The 14,532-nt window shown below is 36.2% G+C and overlaps 1 protein-coding gene across 1 annotated transcript; it reads left to right on the forward strand.

Annotated features, from left to right (window-relative positions):
* The first annotated feature begins 7,952 nt into the window (after window positions 1–7,952).
* TDRD15 (tudor domain containing 15) lies at window positions 7,953–14,172 on the forward strand. Its single transcript, XM_070955778.1, is given in 2 exon segments — window positions 7,953–8,870; window positions 8,872–14,172. Coding segments are annotated over 2 exon segments (6,219 nt in total).
* Window positions 14,173–14,532: the final 360 nt, after the last annotated feature.

Below are 14,532 nucleotides of genomic sequence, written 5' to 3' on the forward strand. Positions count from 1 at the left end.
CTTCTGCATACATTATTCTAACAGGAAAAAAAATCATTGAAAATTTTCTTAATCTTCCTTGTTCATATTTTCCCCAATTTTGTGAAATAAGCTTTGAAATCCATTTGCAAACATAGTTTAGCGATCAGTTCGCCTTTCCTTTTTTTTCAATGGGCTTCTTAATTCCTCTTTTGTTTGCTCACCTATCCTCCTTTTTCTTGCTTCTTCCAAACAGTCAAGATGTAATACCATATAAAAATAATTAGGTGATATTTTCATTTCCCCTCTTTCCATGTTTACCACCTAAGTACAATAATGTCAGGACTGTCATCCTGCTGCAGCAGCCACGCTTTGCCAGATGCCAGTCTACTGCACACAATGGAGAGAGGGAGCTGCGGGGAGGCAAGGAGTTGGGATAAGGGGGAATCAAAACTACTCACCGTGCCATCCCATGACAGCTACTGGCTGGTCCAAGGTCACACCATGTAATACAACACTCTCCAGCCTGCCAAACCAGAGACTGTTAACAAAACAATTTGTTTGAATGTAATTGGACAATAGGAGACATCCAGAGGGAACGGTGGGGAAAAGGGAAGAGTTAACCAGATGATTTTGGCAACAAAAATTAGATTCAGATTTGCTACGCTGGAACTACTTGGCTTTAGTAAAGTGTTCTTTCACTAGCAATGGAGTCAATAGCCTTTTCTTTTCTAACTGACCAGGTTGGGACAGCTGACCAATAAACTTTCAGAGAGATAGTCTTATTAGCCAGTTGCAGCAAAAAATGACAATCTTAGCACCTGGATCCCAAGCAAATTTATGACATAAGCCTTCTTCATCAACAGAATGAAATAACTCTTCCCAGTTTTGTATTTTGTTGGGTGAAGTGGCAATAAAATTTAAAAAAATAAATCCTGGGACAATAGAGTGCAAAATAGGTACAGTGACTATTTTCAGCAAGAATAGTTTGCAGCCAATGTCTCTTTGTCACCAAAGCAGCAGTTTCTTCTTTTTTGATATATTGTTGATCCTCTGGTTGCTTTTTTATATGTGGAAAGGCTGTGACCTGTTACAGAAAACATCTGTTCGAACTAAGTTCTATTGATTTTCTCTGGAGTTTATTGCCAACAGAGCACTTTCAAATTGTAGGTTTGATCAAGAAGCTCTTGACCAAACTTTCAAGATGTTAAAGCTTAGACCACCTGAATTTCATTTCTGTTGCAACTGTATATACACTTACTTTCACTATATCTGACAGGACTTACATCTATTCCCCAGATAAGGGAAGGTGATAACTCAGTAATAGAGCACATGCTTTGCAGAAAAAAAAATTCTAGTTAAAATCCAGAATTCCAAGTGTATTGCCTTTACTATTGCCAGTACTGGACTAGATGGACAATTGATCTGACTTGGAGCAAAGCAGTTTTCTATATCATTCATGGTATTGGTTTACAATCAAAATCTCAGGGTATCAGATATAAACAGAAAAAAATCTGGATGACCAGACAAAAGAAAGCTCTTTGCAGCTCAGATCTGGTAGCCCTACTTTATGCATACTTAGCTTACTCAATTAAGAATGTTTTGCTAATGATTGCATTTATGTGAGAATGTGCAACTCTGTAATTTTCTCTCACAATAGTGTGTCATTGCTTTAACCTGTAGTTATTAGCATGCTTGTCTGAAATCGGCTCTTAATAACATGTATTGTTAATCTATGGACAGCAAAATGTGTAGGCAGAATTCAGAGCATTATTTAAACTCTAAATTGGCAGAAGATAGGGTTCAAAGAGCTTCTCAAGATTGCTTTTCATACTTCTAAAAACTCTCATATATTTTTGTTTGAAGGCTTAATACTTTTTCAAGGATATCACGCAGGATATAATAGAATTAATAATAAATGGCTTATCACTACAGTATGTCAATACAACCTCTCCCACACTAATCTGAAAACATTCAACAAGCATCAAGCATGCAAGTGAAATCCAAACACCAGTTTCTGTGAAATATTCCAAGGTTAATATAAATTTTAATAAAGTTAGGTAAATTTCTCTAATTTTCTTGCTCACATTTTAAGAAAAAAAAGTATTTATTTTTAGACCTGGCAGCAGAAAACTCTTTGATCTTTATGATTTCTGAAAACTTGTTCTCCAACAGTTTACTAACTGGCAAATTGATTGATAACAAAATGGAAATCTTTGAGTACAAAAGGCAACTTCGAAAAATGAGGGAACGGAAAATTACAAAAGGACCCAATCTCTTCTTAGTACCTGGAGGGTTTTTAAAATCCCAATAATTTGGTTTCAATTAGAATGTATTCCATAAAGTAAGGAAAATGAACCAACTGGTAATGTATAGACAAGAAGGGGACCATGTATCCAGATAAATCTCTTCTTTCTTCACTAAGTTTTTTTTTTCCAGAAAACAGGGAGATCAGAGAAGATCCTGAAACATAGGGAAACATAGGGAAGCAAAGATGGAGGTAGTAAATCTCTGAAAAAGGAGAATGTTTACTTTTATAGTTTTAAAATGGTTATTCTTTAAATTCTTTAAATTCAGAATTTGGTATATAAATGTTTTAAACAATTAGTGATGGAATGCATTCTAAAGTCAACTTGCTCTTCAGTCTTTGGTCTAGTAGAGAGATCTCTGCAGAAATTTCTGGGAGAGAAAGAGATGAAGGAAGATCATTCTGAAACTAATAGGAAAGAGAGACAGAAACAACTGCAGAAAATAAATATTCCTTATCCGTTTATCCCCAAATTATAGCTCTATGGGTTTAGCTAGAATTCTCCATCAGAATTCTACGCTTTATTTTAATATGCATATAATTACATGCTGTAAGGTTTCAGAAATTTTAATATAGTATCTATCATTACTGTCTCTATATATATGCTTGCTGCAAATGCTCTGTGGGATTGTGCGGTTCTTTTTTTGTGTAATGTGGAGCATTTCCAGACAAAAATGAACTGGTGACTCATTGCATGTGCTGCTCAGCAATCTTAACTTCTCTTTTGTACTATTGTGTGGGAGATTGATGTTTAGGCTGCTGTTCATGGTTATGGGTGCTAAATACTTCACCGAATCCACTTATAATTGTTGGCATTTAATTCCCTAAAATTAAAAAGGGAGCTTTACATTTCCGTTTCTTATTTTTTAATAAAAATGGTTTTTTTAAATTATATTTTGATGCTATCATTTTTTTTCCTTAAAAGGAGTCAGATTACTGTGGAGCGCTGGGAGGGGCCGCCACTTTGTGCTGTGGCCCTGGGGTGGCTGACCACGATATGGGGCTTGAGACAGCACTCCCCAATGGTGGGAGCACTGGAGCTGAAGTAGAGATCCGGGTTCGGGGCAGCCAGCTGAGACTGCTGAAGTCTGCATTAGTCCTAGAACTACCACCAAGGAGTGCCACTGTACATGGCAGCCAAAGCAGAGATGGGGGAAGGGGAAGATAGGTGGAGTTGAAGCACCCTTGTGATCTTAAATGTGGGCGGGCTGCCAAGTGTCAAATTTTTATCACGTGACTAAGGGGTTCTGCAATGGCAGTTACTTTGGAGACCAGGTGTTAGAACCATTCATTCAGCACCACTGTTAATTTTGAATGGTTGCTAAATGAATGGCCGTTAAGTGAGGATTACCTACCATGTGTCCCTGAAAATAAGACCCTATCTTATATTTTTTTGAACCCTGAAATATGCACTTGGCCTTATTGCCATGCGCTCAAAAGCCCGATTGGGCTTATTATCAGGGCATGTCTTATTTTGGAGGAAACAGGGTATAGATTCCACAATTTAAATTCTCAAGAACTTGCAAACATTTTTGGAGGGTTTCAGCAGACGCATGGAGGGAAATGATCAATAACAGTGATCAAATGAGTAAATGAACCTTTGTTATAGCTAAAGGAGAGTGATAAAAGATACAATTGAAAACAGCTAAAAAGTCTTAAATGAAACTAGAGTAACATAGGCAATTTTAATAGATGAAATTAAAATATTAAAATTATGGAAGACCTTTCACCAATTGATGCCTAATTTTCATAATTTCTACACCAATGTTTTGCTACAATCTGAGTTTAAATGGCTTACAATCCAAGAAAAGGATGGTCACCTACATTTTGTTGTACCATCCAGGGTACTGATGTAAAAGAGGCAGGATTTAGGTATTAGCCATGGAGTGCAATACTGCAGGTTACTTCTGCTGCTCACCAGCTGCCAGCAGTTTGGCAGATCAAATCTCACCAGAGTCAAGGTTGATTCAGCCTTCCATCCATTATAAATGAGGACCCAGATTGTTGGGGGCATTATGCTGACTCTGTAAACCAGTTAGAGAGAGCTGTGAAGCACTGTAAAGCGGTATATAAGTCTATTGCTATTGCTATTCCAAATATATCTATAGATGGTACAATAACACATGCTGCATTATTTCAACATCTCCAGTTTCACATGGGCAAACATGTTTTTTAAAAGGGATTTTAGAGTAATGTCCCTGTAATAATGCAGAAGGCAAAATATTATGTCTTGTTTACAAGTTTAACTGTGAATATTTGGATTTTCAAAAGCTTTTGACCGTATTCCCCATTAAAGGCTCTGAGTAAACTTAGCAGTTATGGAATAAGGTAATCTGTCTTTTTATGAATTTCTAAATGGTTTCAAAAAGTTAAATGGAGGAATAAATGGGTAATTTTCGCAATAGAGATTATTAAGAAATGGAATTTCTCAAGGATCTGTATTCAAAATGGTGCTTTTAAAACTTCTTATAAACTATCTTCTCTTGGGATAAGCAGTAGGCTGACCAAATTTTCAGACAATATAAACTGTGCAGTTAAAGCTACTGAAGGATTGCAGAAGAATATCTTTAACTGGATGAAAGGTCCACCAGTTGATGGACCATTAATTCAACTTAATGTAAAGTGATGCACATTGAGGCAAAAACACCATAACTTCACGTATACAGTATGTTAATGAAATCTAAGCTCTCTGAAGATGACCTTAAGGTTGTAATGAGCAGCCCAATGAACATGTTGACTAAGTATACAGCAACATTTGGAAAGGAAAGGAAAATAAAAATGCCAACATTGTAATGTCCTTATACAAATCCATAATATGTCTGCACCAAAAGACCAAAAATATAACAATAGCAAAAGCACATTATAATGCACTATAAAAAAAACAATATAATGAAGGGAAATTGGAGAACATGATAGAAAATGGAATGGACTAGAATAGAATAGGAATAGAAATAGAATAGTTCATTTGGCCAGGTGTGATTAGACACACAAGGAATTTGTCTCCACTGCAGAAGCTCTCAGTGTACATGCAAAACAGAGTAATAATAATCATAATAATGATACCAGTAAGAGAAGGTAGTAGAAAAGATGAGGATAATAATAATACAGCCATACTACGTAGGTAAATTTATTTAGACATAAAACAGTACCGTGGGAATTAAGTACTTAGCAGAGTGATGGCACGGGGGTGTGTGGGGGGGACTGTCTTTGTGTCTAGTAGTTTTGGCATGCAATGCACTATAGCAGTATCCTGAGGGGAGAAGTTAAAACAGTTAATATCCAGAATGTGAAGGATATGTAGATATTTTCTCAGCCCTTTTTCTGACTCGTGCAGTATACAGGTTCTGAATGGAAGGCAGGCTGGGACCCTGGTGGTCTTCTAGTCCAACCCCCTGCTCAAGCAGGAGACCCTGTACCATTTCAGACAACGTTTGTCCAGTGTCTTCTTAAAAACCTCCAGTGATGTTAGCACTAGCAACTCACAACTTCTGAAGGCAAAGCCCACTGGTGAATTGTCCTCACTGTTAGGAAGTTCCTCCTTAATTATTCCAGGTTTTTTCTCTCATTGATTAGCTTCCATCCATTGCTTCTCGCTTTTGCCTCCTAGTGCTTTGGAAAATAAGTTGGAACAGCCCTCCCTCTCCCACTTCTTTCTAGCAGCTACGCCCACCCCGCTGCTGTGACGCGGCCAAAAAAAAGCGACATTTGCTCGAATTAAAATTAAAAGTTTTAAAAAAAAACATGTCTCCGCCGTCGCTCAACTGCCGCGCCTTCCCCGCTCTGCCTCTCGCACCGCGCCCTAGCCACGCCCGCCACGCCCTCTCCCCGCTTTGAGAAAACTGCCAATCAGAAGGCAGCGGCCCCTTCCTTTACGCTGCTTGCGCAGCCGGATCCGCAAAGGCGCTTTCGGTCGGAGGCTAAGGAGGCCCGCGGCGTTGGTGGTGGAGAATCGGCGCTCAGAGTCGCCGAGAGCCACTTTGGCCACTACGGATTGTGGGCGAAGAATCCTTTCCTCGCCTGAATTCTCTTTATAAATAAACCCCCCCCGGTCAAGAAACCTTGGAAGAAACAGCCTCGACGCACACACAGCCCGTTCAGCTTTTTTTGTTTTTTTGTTTTTTTTTATTTCTGCAAGTTCAGTTGCCATTAAAAAAAAACCCAAGACAGACAAACCATTAGCAGGCTAAAGAGCCGCTTTAACCAGGAGTTCATTGATACTACCCTGAGCGGGAAACTGGCTTTAGATAATAATACTTAGAAGGCAAAGAGGTCTGTAGATTCGTTCTCTTTTCAAATGAGGCATTTTGTGTGTGTATGCTTAAAGCTTGTTTTCCTGTGCTAATTGTTTTGCTAATTGTTTCTCGCTGGATGGCAAATCCAGAATGTGAAATTTAATCAGTTAATACTGAGGTGATGGTCATTGGTACTTAGGTGTGGCTCCCTGGTTGTTGGTATTTGCTCCCTCTCTTAGCCTTTAATTGCAATTTTTGTTATTTCCCCCCCCCCAAATAATGTTTTTTTGGGGGGAGGGGGATAAGTGAACTGGTTTATTATATGCTGCCCTGAGTCACAATTTTGGTGCGGTAAGATGGGTCATGTAAATTTGATGAATAAGTAAGCCGAAAGAGAAACTTTTAAGACATTTTGTAATGGGGACATTTTGAATGAGAATGTGTTGAAAGTCCAATACAGGTAGTCCTCGATTTACGATAGTTCATTTAGTGACCAAAGTTACAATGGCACTGAAAAAAGCGACTTGTCACACTTAGGACTGTTGTAGCATTCCCAGGGTCATGTGATTTACATTCGGATGCTTGACAACTGACTCTCGTTTATGATGGCTGCAGTGTCCCAGAGTCATGTAAGAAGGTTTTGTGACCTTCTCGCAAGCAAAGTCAGTGGGGAAACCAGAGTCACTTAACAACTGTGTTATTAATTTAACAACTGCAGTGATTCATTTAACAAATATGGCAAGAAAAGTTGTAAAATGGGGCAAAACTCACGTAAAAAAATTCCCACTTAACATAAATTGTGGACTCAATTGTGGTTGTAAATTGAGGATTATCTGTACTAAACTAATATTTAATGCATGGAGACTGCATTCACAAAGATTTGTCCAGCCAAATATAATTGTGAAGATAGTTTGTTGCTAGCTGAACTGGCATATCACAATCTGGCCTATTTTATTATATTTAATTTAGATTGTGGCTTGTTCCACAAATTATGGCCTAAAAGTAACAATAGCTGCATTATTTAATTATTATCAGGCTGTACCTGATTTATAAAAGTACTCTGTGTGAATGCACCCTGTAATATTCTTTCTGCTTTTTCTCCTGAAATGTTCTCATTTCTAATTTAGTGGCACAACTTCATCTAATTAAGGAGAACCTATATTGGTAATGTTGGACTAAAAGCATGAGATAAGGGAAGGGATGCCCAAGCATACAGCTTGTTCATATTCTATTAAATAATTCAATTTATTAATATTTTAAAATCTGTCAGTCTGAAGTTCTGCATATTTTGGTGTACAACAGAACTACCTCTTTAGCTAATAACAGAAGTGATTGTAACATCTCTATTACATATGATTGTGTCAATATAATCAAAATCGTTTATAAACAAGTTATGTGAAAATGAAAAATAAACATTTAACAATGTTAAATTTTATACTGTTTTTTCAGGTAGGATGGATTCATCTTCATCAACAACATTTCTAGATGTTGATGTGAAGGTAACTGATGTATACTACCATCGAAAAGAAGTCCTTGTAAAATTTCAAGGCCAATTTAACACAGAATGTGAGCTTGATTATCATATATTGCAAAAAGAAATACAGCAAGTACCAAAACTGAAAGCTTCTGTTGCAGTTGGTGAATTCTGTTTAGTCAAAGACTCGGAGTGTGGAGAATGGTACAGAGGAAAAGTAATAAAAAAAAGACATGATACCTATGATGTACATTTTATGGACAATGGGAAAATACTGGCAGTGCATGAAACTCACCTTGCATCTCCCATTGATGAATTGTTTCAGCTTCCTCCAAAGATGGTTTATGGGATTTTTGCAAATGTCCTTCCGATTGAAGAAAAATGGACTGCCAAAGCTTTTAATTACTTTTCATCTTTGATAGGCTTGCAGATTAAAGGTCATATACAAGCCACGTTGCCAAACCAAATTTTTCTTTTTCATGTGCCCAAAATTGCTACTGATGTGGTTGAATTCAGAATAGGAAAACTTGTTGATGTAGATACTTTCTGTCTAATTGTTGAAATGTTAACTGCATTTCCACACGAGTCGCTTTGTAAACAAATGCCGGATTTACCGCAACAGAAATGTACAAGGCCAGGTACTCTACTTTGTGATGCTGGAGTTCAACCAAATATTCCACCAGTTCTAAGAAATCTTCAACCAATTTTGTCTGTTGGTGCTGTAGAAAAAGTAAAAATATCAGTAGCAGTTAGCCCCAGTAAGTTTTATTGCCAGTTACTTCGACAACAGATACAACTGGATACATTGATAAGAGAGATGTTTTCCTATTATGACTCTATTAGCAGAGTAAAACTTCCATCTTGTGACAATTTTGGAGCCCTTTGTGCAGCTAGACAAAAAAAACGGTCAGTGGCAGAGAGGAGTAATACAACAGCTGCTTTCTGACAAAGTGAAGATTTGGTTTATGGATTTTGGCAACTATGAAGCTGTGTCTTCTGAGTATATTTTGAAGCTTCCACCAGAATTTATTTCAGTACCTATGTTTTCATTTCCTTGTGCTCTATCATGTCTCAGTGATCAAGATGAAATGGAAAAAAATGCTCAGCTAGAAGAATTTAAAGAAATCCTATTAACACAACAGACTATTTTGGCCCACATAGATCGGTTCAATAGTAAAGAGCACACCTATTATGTTACATTACGTAAATGTGCATTGACACAGACAAGTGAAAATCTATCTAGGGAAAACGATATGGATCCAAAATACAACACGGATGTCTCTTGTACAAGCGGAAGTGTACAAAATTCTAAGGTGAATTTGGCAGAGAAGATTTACAATACTACTCAACAATCAAGTTATTCTTCAAATCAAAAGGATACTTGTTTACTGTGTTCCCCTTTAACAATTCCTTACAAAAGAGCAGAAATGAAAATAAGTTCAATTTGTGTTGCTTTTGCAGTTTATGTTTTGAATCCATCAAATTTCTGGGTGCAAACGAATGATTTCTTAGATGAGTTTGAAGCTTTAAAGAAGAAAGTTGCAGATCTGTATGATGGAGATGAAGTTAATGATAAAATTCTAGAAAACCCAGAGCCTGGAAGACTATGTTGTGCCCGATATAGCAAGGATAAGTATTTTTATAGGGCTGTCATTAGACAAATCGTAGACAATAATGTTGATGTTTATTTTTTAGATTTTGGGAACACGGACACAGTGCCACTCTTTGATGTGAAGATTTTGCTTCCAGAGCTTCAAGAATTACCGGCATTAGCCATGTCCTGTACACTTGCTAATGCATTTCCAATTGAAGATATATGGACTAAAAAAGAAACAGATTTCTTTAAAACAGTTGTGGTTGACAAACCAATCACACTGCATGTCATTGCAAAACAAAAGGAGAATTATATTGTCAATGTGCAGTGTATGAATGGCTCTAAGCAAACTGATGTTCTCAGGCTTATGATTGAGGCTGGATGTGCAGAATATTGGGAGGTAAATCAAGATCTGTTTCAGAAAACAGTTAGGGGCTTTCAACGAAAATGCTCAAAAAAAAATAAAAATAGAGAAATACTAAGTAAAGCATCTATTCAGAAGAATGAAGTACTGATACCTAAAACTACTGATGAGAATAAAAAGCTGAATGCTGACTTTGTGACAAAAGAAAATGCTAGCATTTTCCCACCATGGAAAAACATACTTTCCAATAAATATGAGCAAATGTTTGAGAAAACAGACAGAGTAGAATGCTATAAAGAGTACAAATTTAAACCAGGTTGTGTGTTTGATGTTGTATGTTGTCATATTATTTCACCAGGCAATTTTTTATGCCAGATACAAAATAAGCTACCCGAGCTAAATAGTATGATGGAACAAATTCAGAGTTTTTACAACACTCAAAAAAGACCTTATGAAAGTGGAAAGCTTGCCTGTGTTGTGAAATATTCTACAGATGGAAAATGGTACAGAGCTGTTGTACTGAAACATGTATCCAAAACTGAAACTGATGTGATATTTGTAGACTATGGTAACAGGGAAAGAGTTTTGTTGAAAGATCTTCAAGCTATTCATCCAGACTTCCTAATTTTGGAATGTCAAGCATTCAGATGTTGTCTTAATGGTGTCAGTAAATCGTTAATATTTGACCCCTATATTTGGACTGCTGAGATATGCAGTGATTTTAAAAGATTTGTTTCGTCTTCTAATGAACAACTGATTTGTTCAATTTGTGCCCTGGTTCTTAAGATTCCCAACTATTTATATTACATTGTTGATTTGAAGAGTCCGTTTACTAGTTTAAGGCAATTTTTCTTTGAAAATGGCCATGCACAAATTTACCCTTTTGAATGTGCGCAAGCTCTTATAACTCCATTTTCTCTAAGTAGCTTTTATTATTCATCTTTTAATATGGAAGTTGGAAATGAAGAGAAAATATATGTATCTTATATATATAGCCCTACAAAATTCTATTGCCAGTTAAGTAGAAATGCAAATGAGATGGCCAAGATACATAAAAAGATTTCAGAAATTAGCTCAAAACCAAGCCATGCAATCCAAATGAATAATCACTGTTTATGCATAGCGAAATATTTTGAGGATGGAGTGTTCTATAGAGCTTTAGCATCTCCAATGGAATCACCCGATTTCTGCCCAGTATATTTTGTGGACTTTGGAAATAAACAATTGGTAGCCAAAGAGGAACTGATTCCTATCCCAAACAGTGTTTCAGAATTAATGTTCACACCTATGCAAGCTATTATGTGTTATTTATCAGGTCTAAAGGATGTTGAAATTTCATCTGAAATAAAAGCATGGTTTGAAAAAAATTATTTGGAAAAAGAGTTGAAGGCAGTAGTAATATCTAAAGAATCTGATGGGCAGTTCGGTATGGAGTTGTATGATGGAGAACTACAAATAAATGGAAAGATTAAAGATTTATTAAAGCAAAAAGAAAGTCATCTGAATCCAAATGATATAAAAAAAGGTTTTAAAAAATATGTTGGGAATAAATATAGGCCTTATAAAATAGATTTGGATATAGAGAGAAAAAAAGTTAAAAGTAAAGAAATTGGACAGCAAACAAAAGCAGGCAATGATAAGTTACCTGCTAAATATAGGAACAAAATAGTAATTGATCAACAGAAACAGGGTAGTGGACCTGCAAAGTTTCCATTGACTTTGGATTTTTCAGATTTCATGTTGAAAACAGTTTTGAGATACAGATATGAAAGTACTCACAAAGAACCCAATACTGACACCATTGATCAACTTAATGAACAGTCAAAGAAAATTAAAATTAAAAGGACTAAATTACATATGCTAAAATTAAACACTTCGGGACAAGAAAGAAGCAACAAGACTAAGCAAAAGTACACTGATCTTCCCCAACTTGACATTCATCTAAATTCTAAAGTCTGGGGTTATATGTCTTATGTAGCTAATCTTTCAAGTTTCTATGTTCATCGTTCAGAGGATGAAAAAAGAATTGTGCAACTTGCTGGGGAACTGAATAGAGAAACTCTGGTTAAAGAATCAGAAATAGAGGCTGAACTTGAGAAAGATGATGTGGTTTTAGCAAAATATGAAGTTGATTGTTGCATATACAGAGCTTTAGTTAGAAAAGTCCTAGCCAATAAGTTTTTTGAAGTAGAGTTTATTGATTATGGTAACATAGTAACTGTGAATTCAAAAAATATCTACAAAATTGAAAAGTGTTTACTCAGTTTACCAAGACTCAGCATACATTGCTTCCTTAGTAAAGCAAAGTGCTTGTTTACAAATGAAAACTGGAATACTGATATGGATGCTTACTTTATCAGTGAGGTAAATAATCAGCCAGTCATGATTAAGTTTCTACAACAGTATGAGCAACAGTGGGAGGTTGACATAATTTGTCATGGAATATCTATTTCTGATAAATTAATAGAGAGAGAAACCCTTTTTGGTTTAGAGAACCTATTTTCACTAAACTTTGACCAAAACATGAAACAGCTCCCAACAATAGATTCAGAAACTATTAGTAATGATCCAGGTAAAAAATCAGACAGTCAAATTTTATGTGAAAGCATTAAAATCAGACCAACTAAGATTGGCTACCAAAATATAAAGCCTGGACAGATAGAAATAGCTGAAGTTGGTCATATTTCAAGTAATGGGAACTTCTATGTGAAGTTAACTAAGGATGCACAAACAATGCTCAATTTAAATGTACTAGTTGCTCAAGAGGTAGAGAAAAAGTGCTTTATTGCTATGGAAGACATTAGTGAAGGATTAGAATGTTTGGTAAGATCAAACAAACTCTTGGGATGGTATCGATCTAAAATTATTAAAAAATATGTGAACGAGGAATATATGTTGGTCCTTTTTGTGGATTTAGGAAAATATGAAATTGTGTCACTGCACGATACACATGTGCTGACTGAAAAAATAAGGTGTATTCCAAGGAATGCAGTGCTTTGTAAATGGATTTGGATTGGAAATCTAAGTGATTTGTCTTTTGAGGGAATGATGGAGAAGGTAAAATATTGTGAGATAAAGATTATATTTTTTAAATACTTAGAATCAGAGCTTATTTGGGAAGTAGATCTTTTGATAGATGGAATTTTATTTTTGGAATATTGGAATCAAGTATCTAACCAAACAAAATTAGGCAGACATACAGATAATGTCAGGAAATCACTTGATATCTCAGTCAGGTCAAATTCAATTTCATGGGCACAATTTCAGAAGAATAGTCACTATCTTGGATTTGTCACATCAGTCACTGATCCTTCAAACTTCTGTATTCAGTTAGAAGATTCATTTAAAACTCTGATAGCCTTGTTCAAAATGCTCTCTAATCTTCCAGAAAACCTCCCAACTATGCCACAAGAATGTATAATTCCTGGTGCCAGCTGCTTAATAAAAAATGGACCTAATGAAACCTGGAACAGAATTGAAGTTTCTGAAGTGCTCAAAGACTCTAGTACATTAATGCTTACTTTTATTGATGATGAGGGGTTATCAGCTCCCCTTCCCATCTCTGATATCTCTAAGTTGAAGATTATCCCAGAAAGGCTAGCTAGTTTACCACGATTAACCTATCCTTGCTCATTGTTTGGAGTGACACCTGCTGATGGGAAACATTGGAATGATGAGGCCAAACTTAAAATTCAAGAATTTCTTGGTCAACAAGGTCTCACATTCCAATTCAAACAGCCTCGTTGTGGACTGAAGCTAGAAATAGATGTGTTTTTTGAACAAAACAATGCAGCAGATGTATTGGTTGCTTCTGGTTGTGCTTTGTATTCTAAAACTGTATCCTTTGGATCAGCTAGTTGTGATGACTTTCAGCTACCAAATTCACGTGTTATTCATGATCCACTCTCTATCCAGAAGATCTCTGAGCCACAGATTGCCATAAATGGAGATAAGAAAGGTCCACAGAATTCAGATATGCAATTGAAATGTGTTGATTTAAAAAATTTAGAGGTGAACAGCTCAAAGAAATTACATGGTAAAAAAAAAGACTATCGGATGACTTTCTTGCATAAAAGTAAAAGAAATTATAGAAGTCTGCACAAGCGCAATAAGAAATTATTTAATCGATGTTGTGACAGAGAACAACTCAACCAAACATATTCTACAACTGTATCAAAGGCTTCTGACAAGTTGCTTTTGGACTCCAAGAATGCTCAGATCCAGATTCATGAAGAAACGTGAGCACGTACTCACAAGAAAGGTCAGTTTCAAATGACTCTTAAAACAACTATATAAAATTGTTTTATCCTTTGCTTTATCTATAACAGGAACAATAGTTTGGGCTTCCTTTAAGGGAATGAGCAAAAGATTCATGCATAAACTGCCATAATGCATACTGGGAGGATGTTAGTATATTCCACGTATAATGCAGTATCAAATCTATATGAGTTTGCATCAAATCTATATGAGTTTGCACAGCGTGGATGTGTGTAGAAAGATTATCTGCCACAATGTGATTATCTATAGGGAGCCTTTAGGGCTCATTATGGAGCAGACAATTTAGTTCTCTTCAAGAACTATCTATGCTAAGAAATTGACAGC

The sequence above is a fragment of the Pituophis catenifer genome, unplaced genomic scaffold (assembly GCF_029215685.1).
Source record: "Pituophis catenifer annectens isolate HBS135680 unplaced genomic scaffold, rPitCat1.0.hap2 SCAF_1, whole genome shotgun sequence".
Lineage (NCBI taxonomy): Eukaryota > Metazoa > Chordata > Lepidosauria > Squamata > Colubridae > Pituophis > Pituophis catenifer.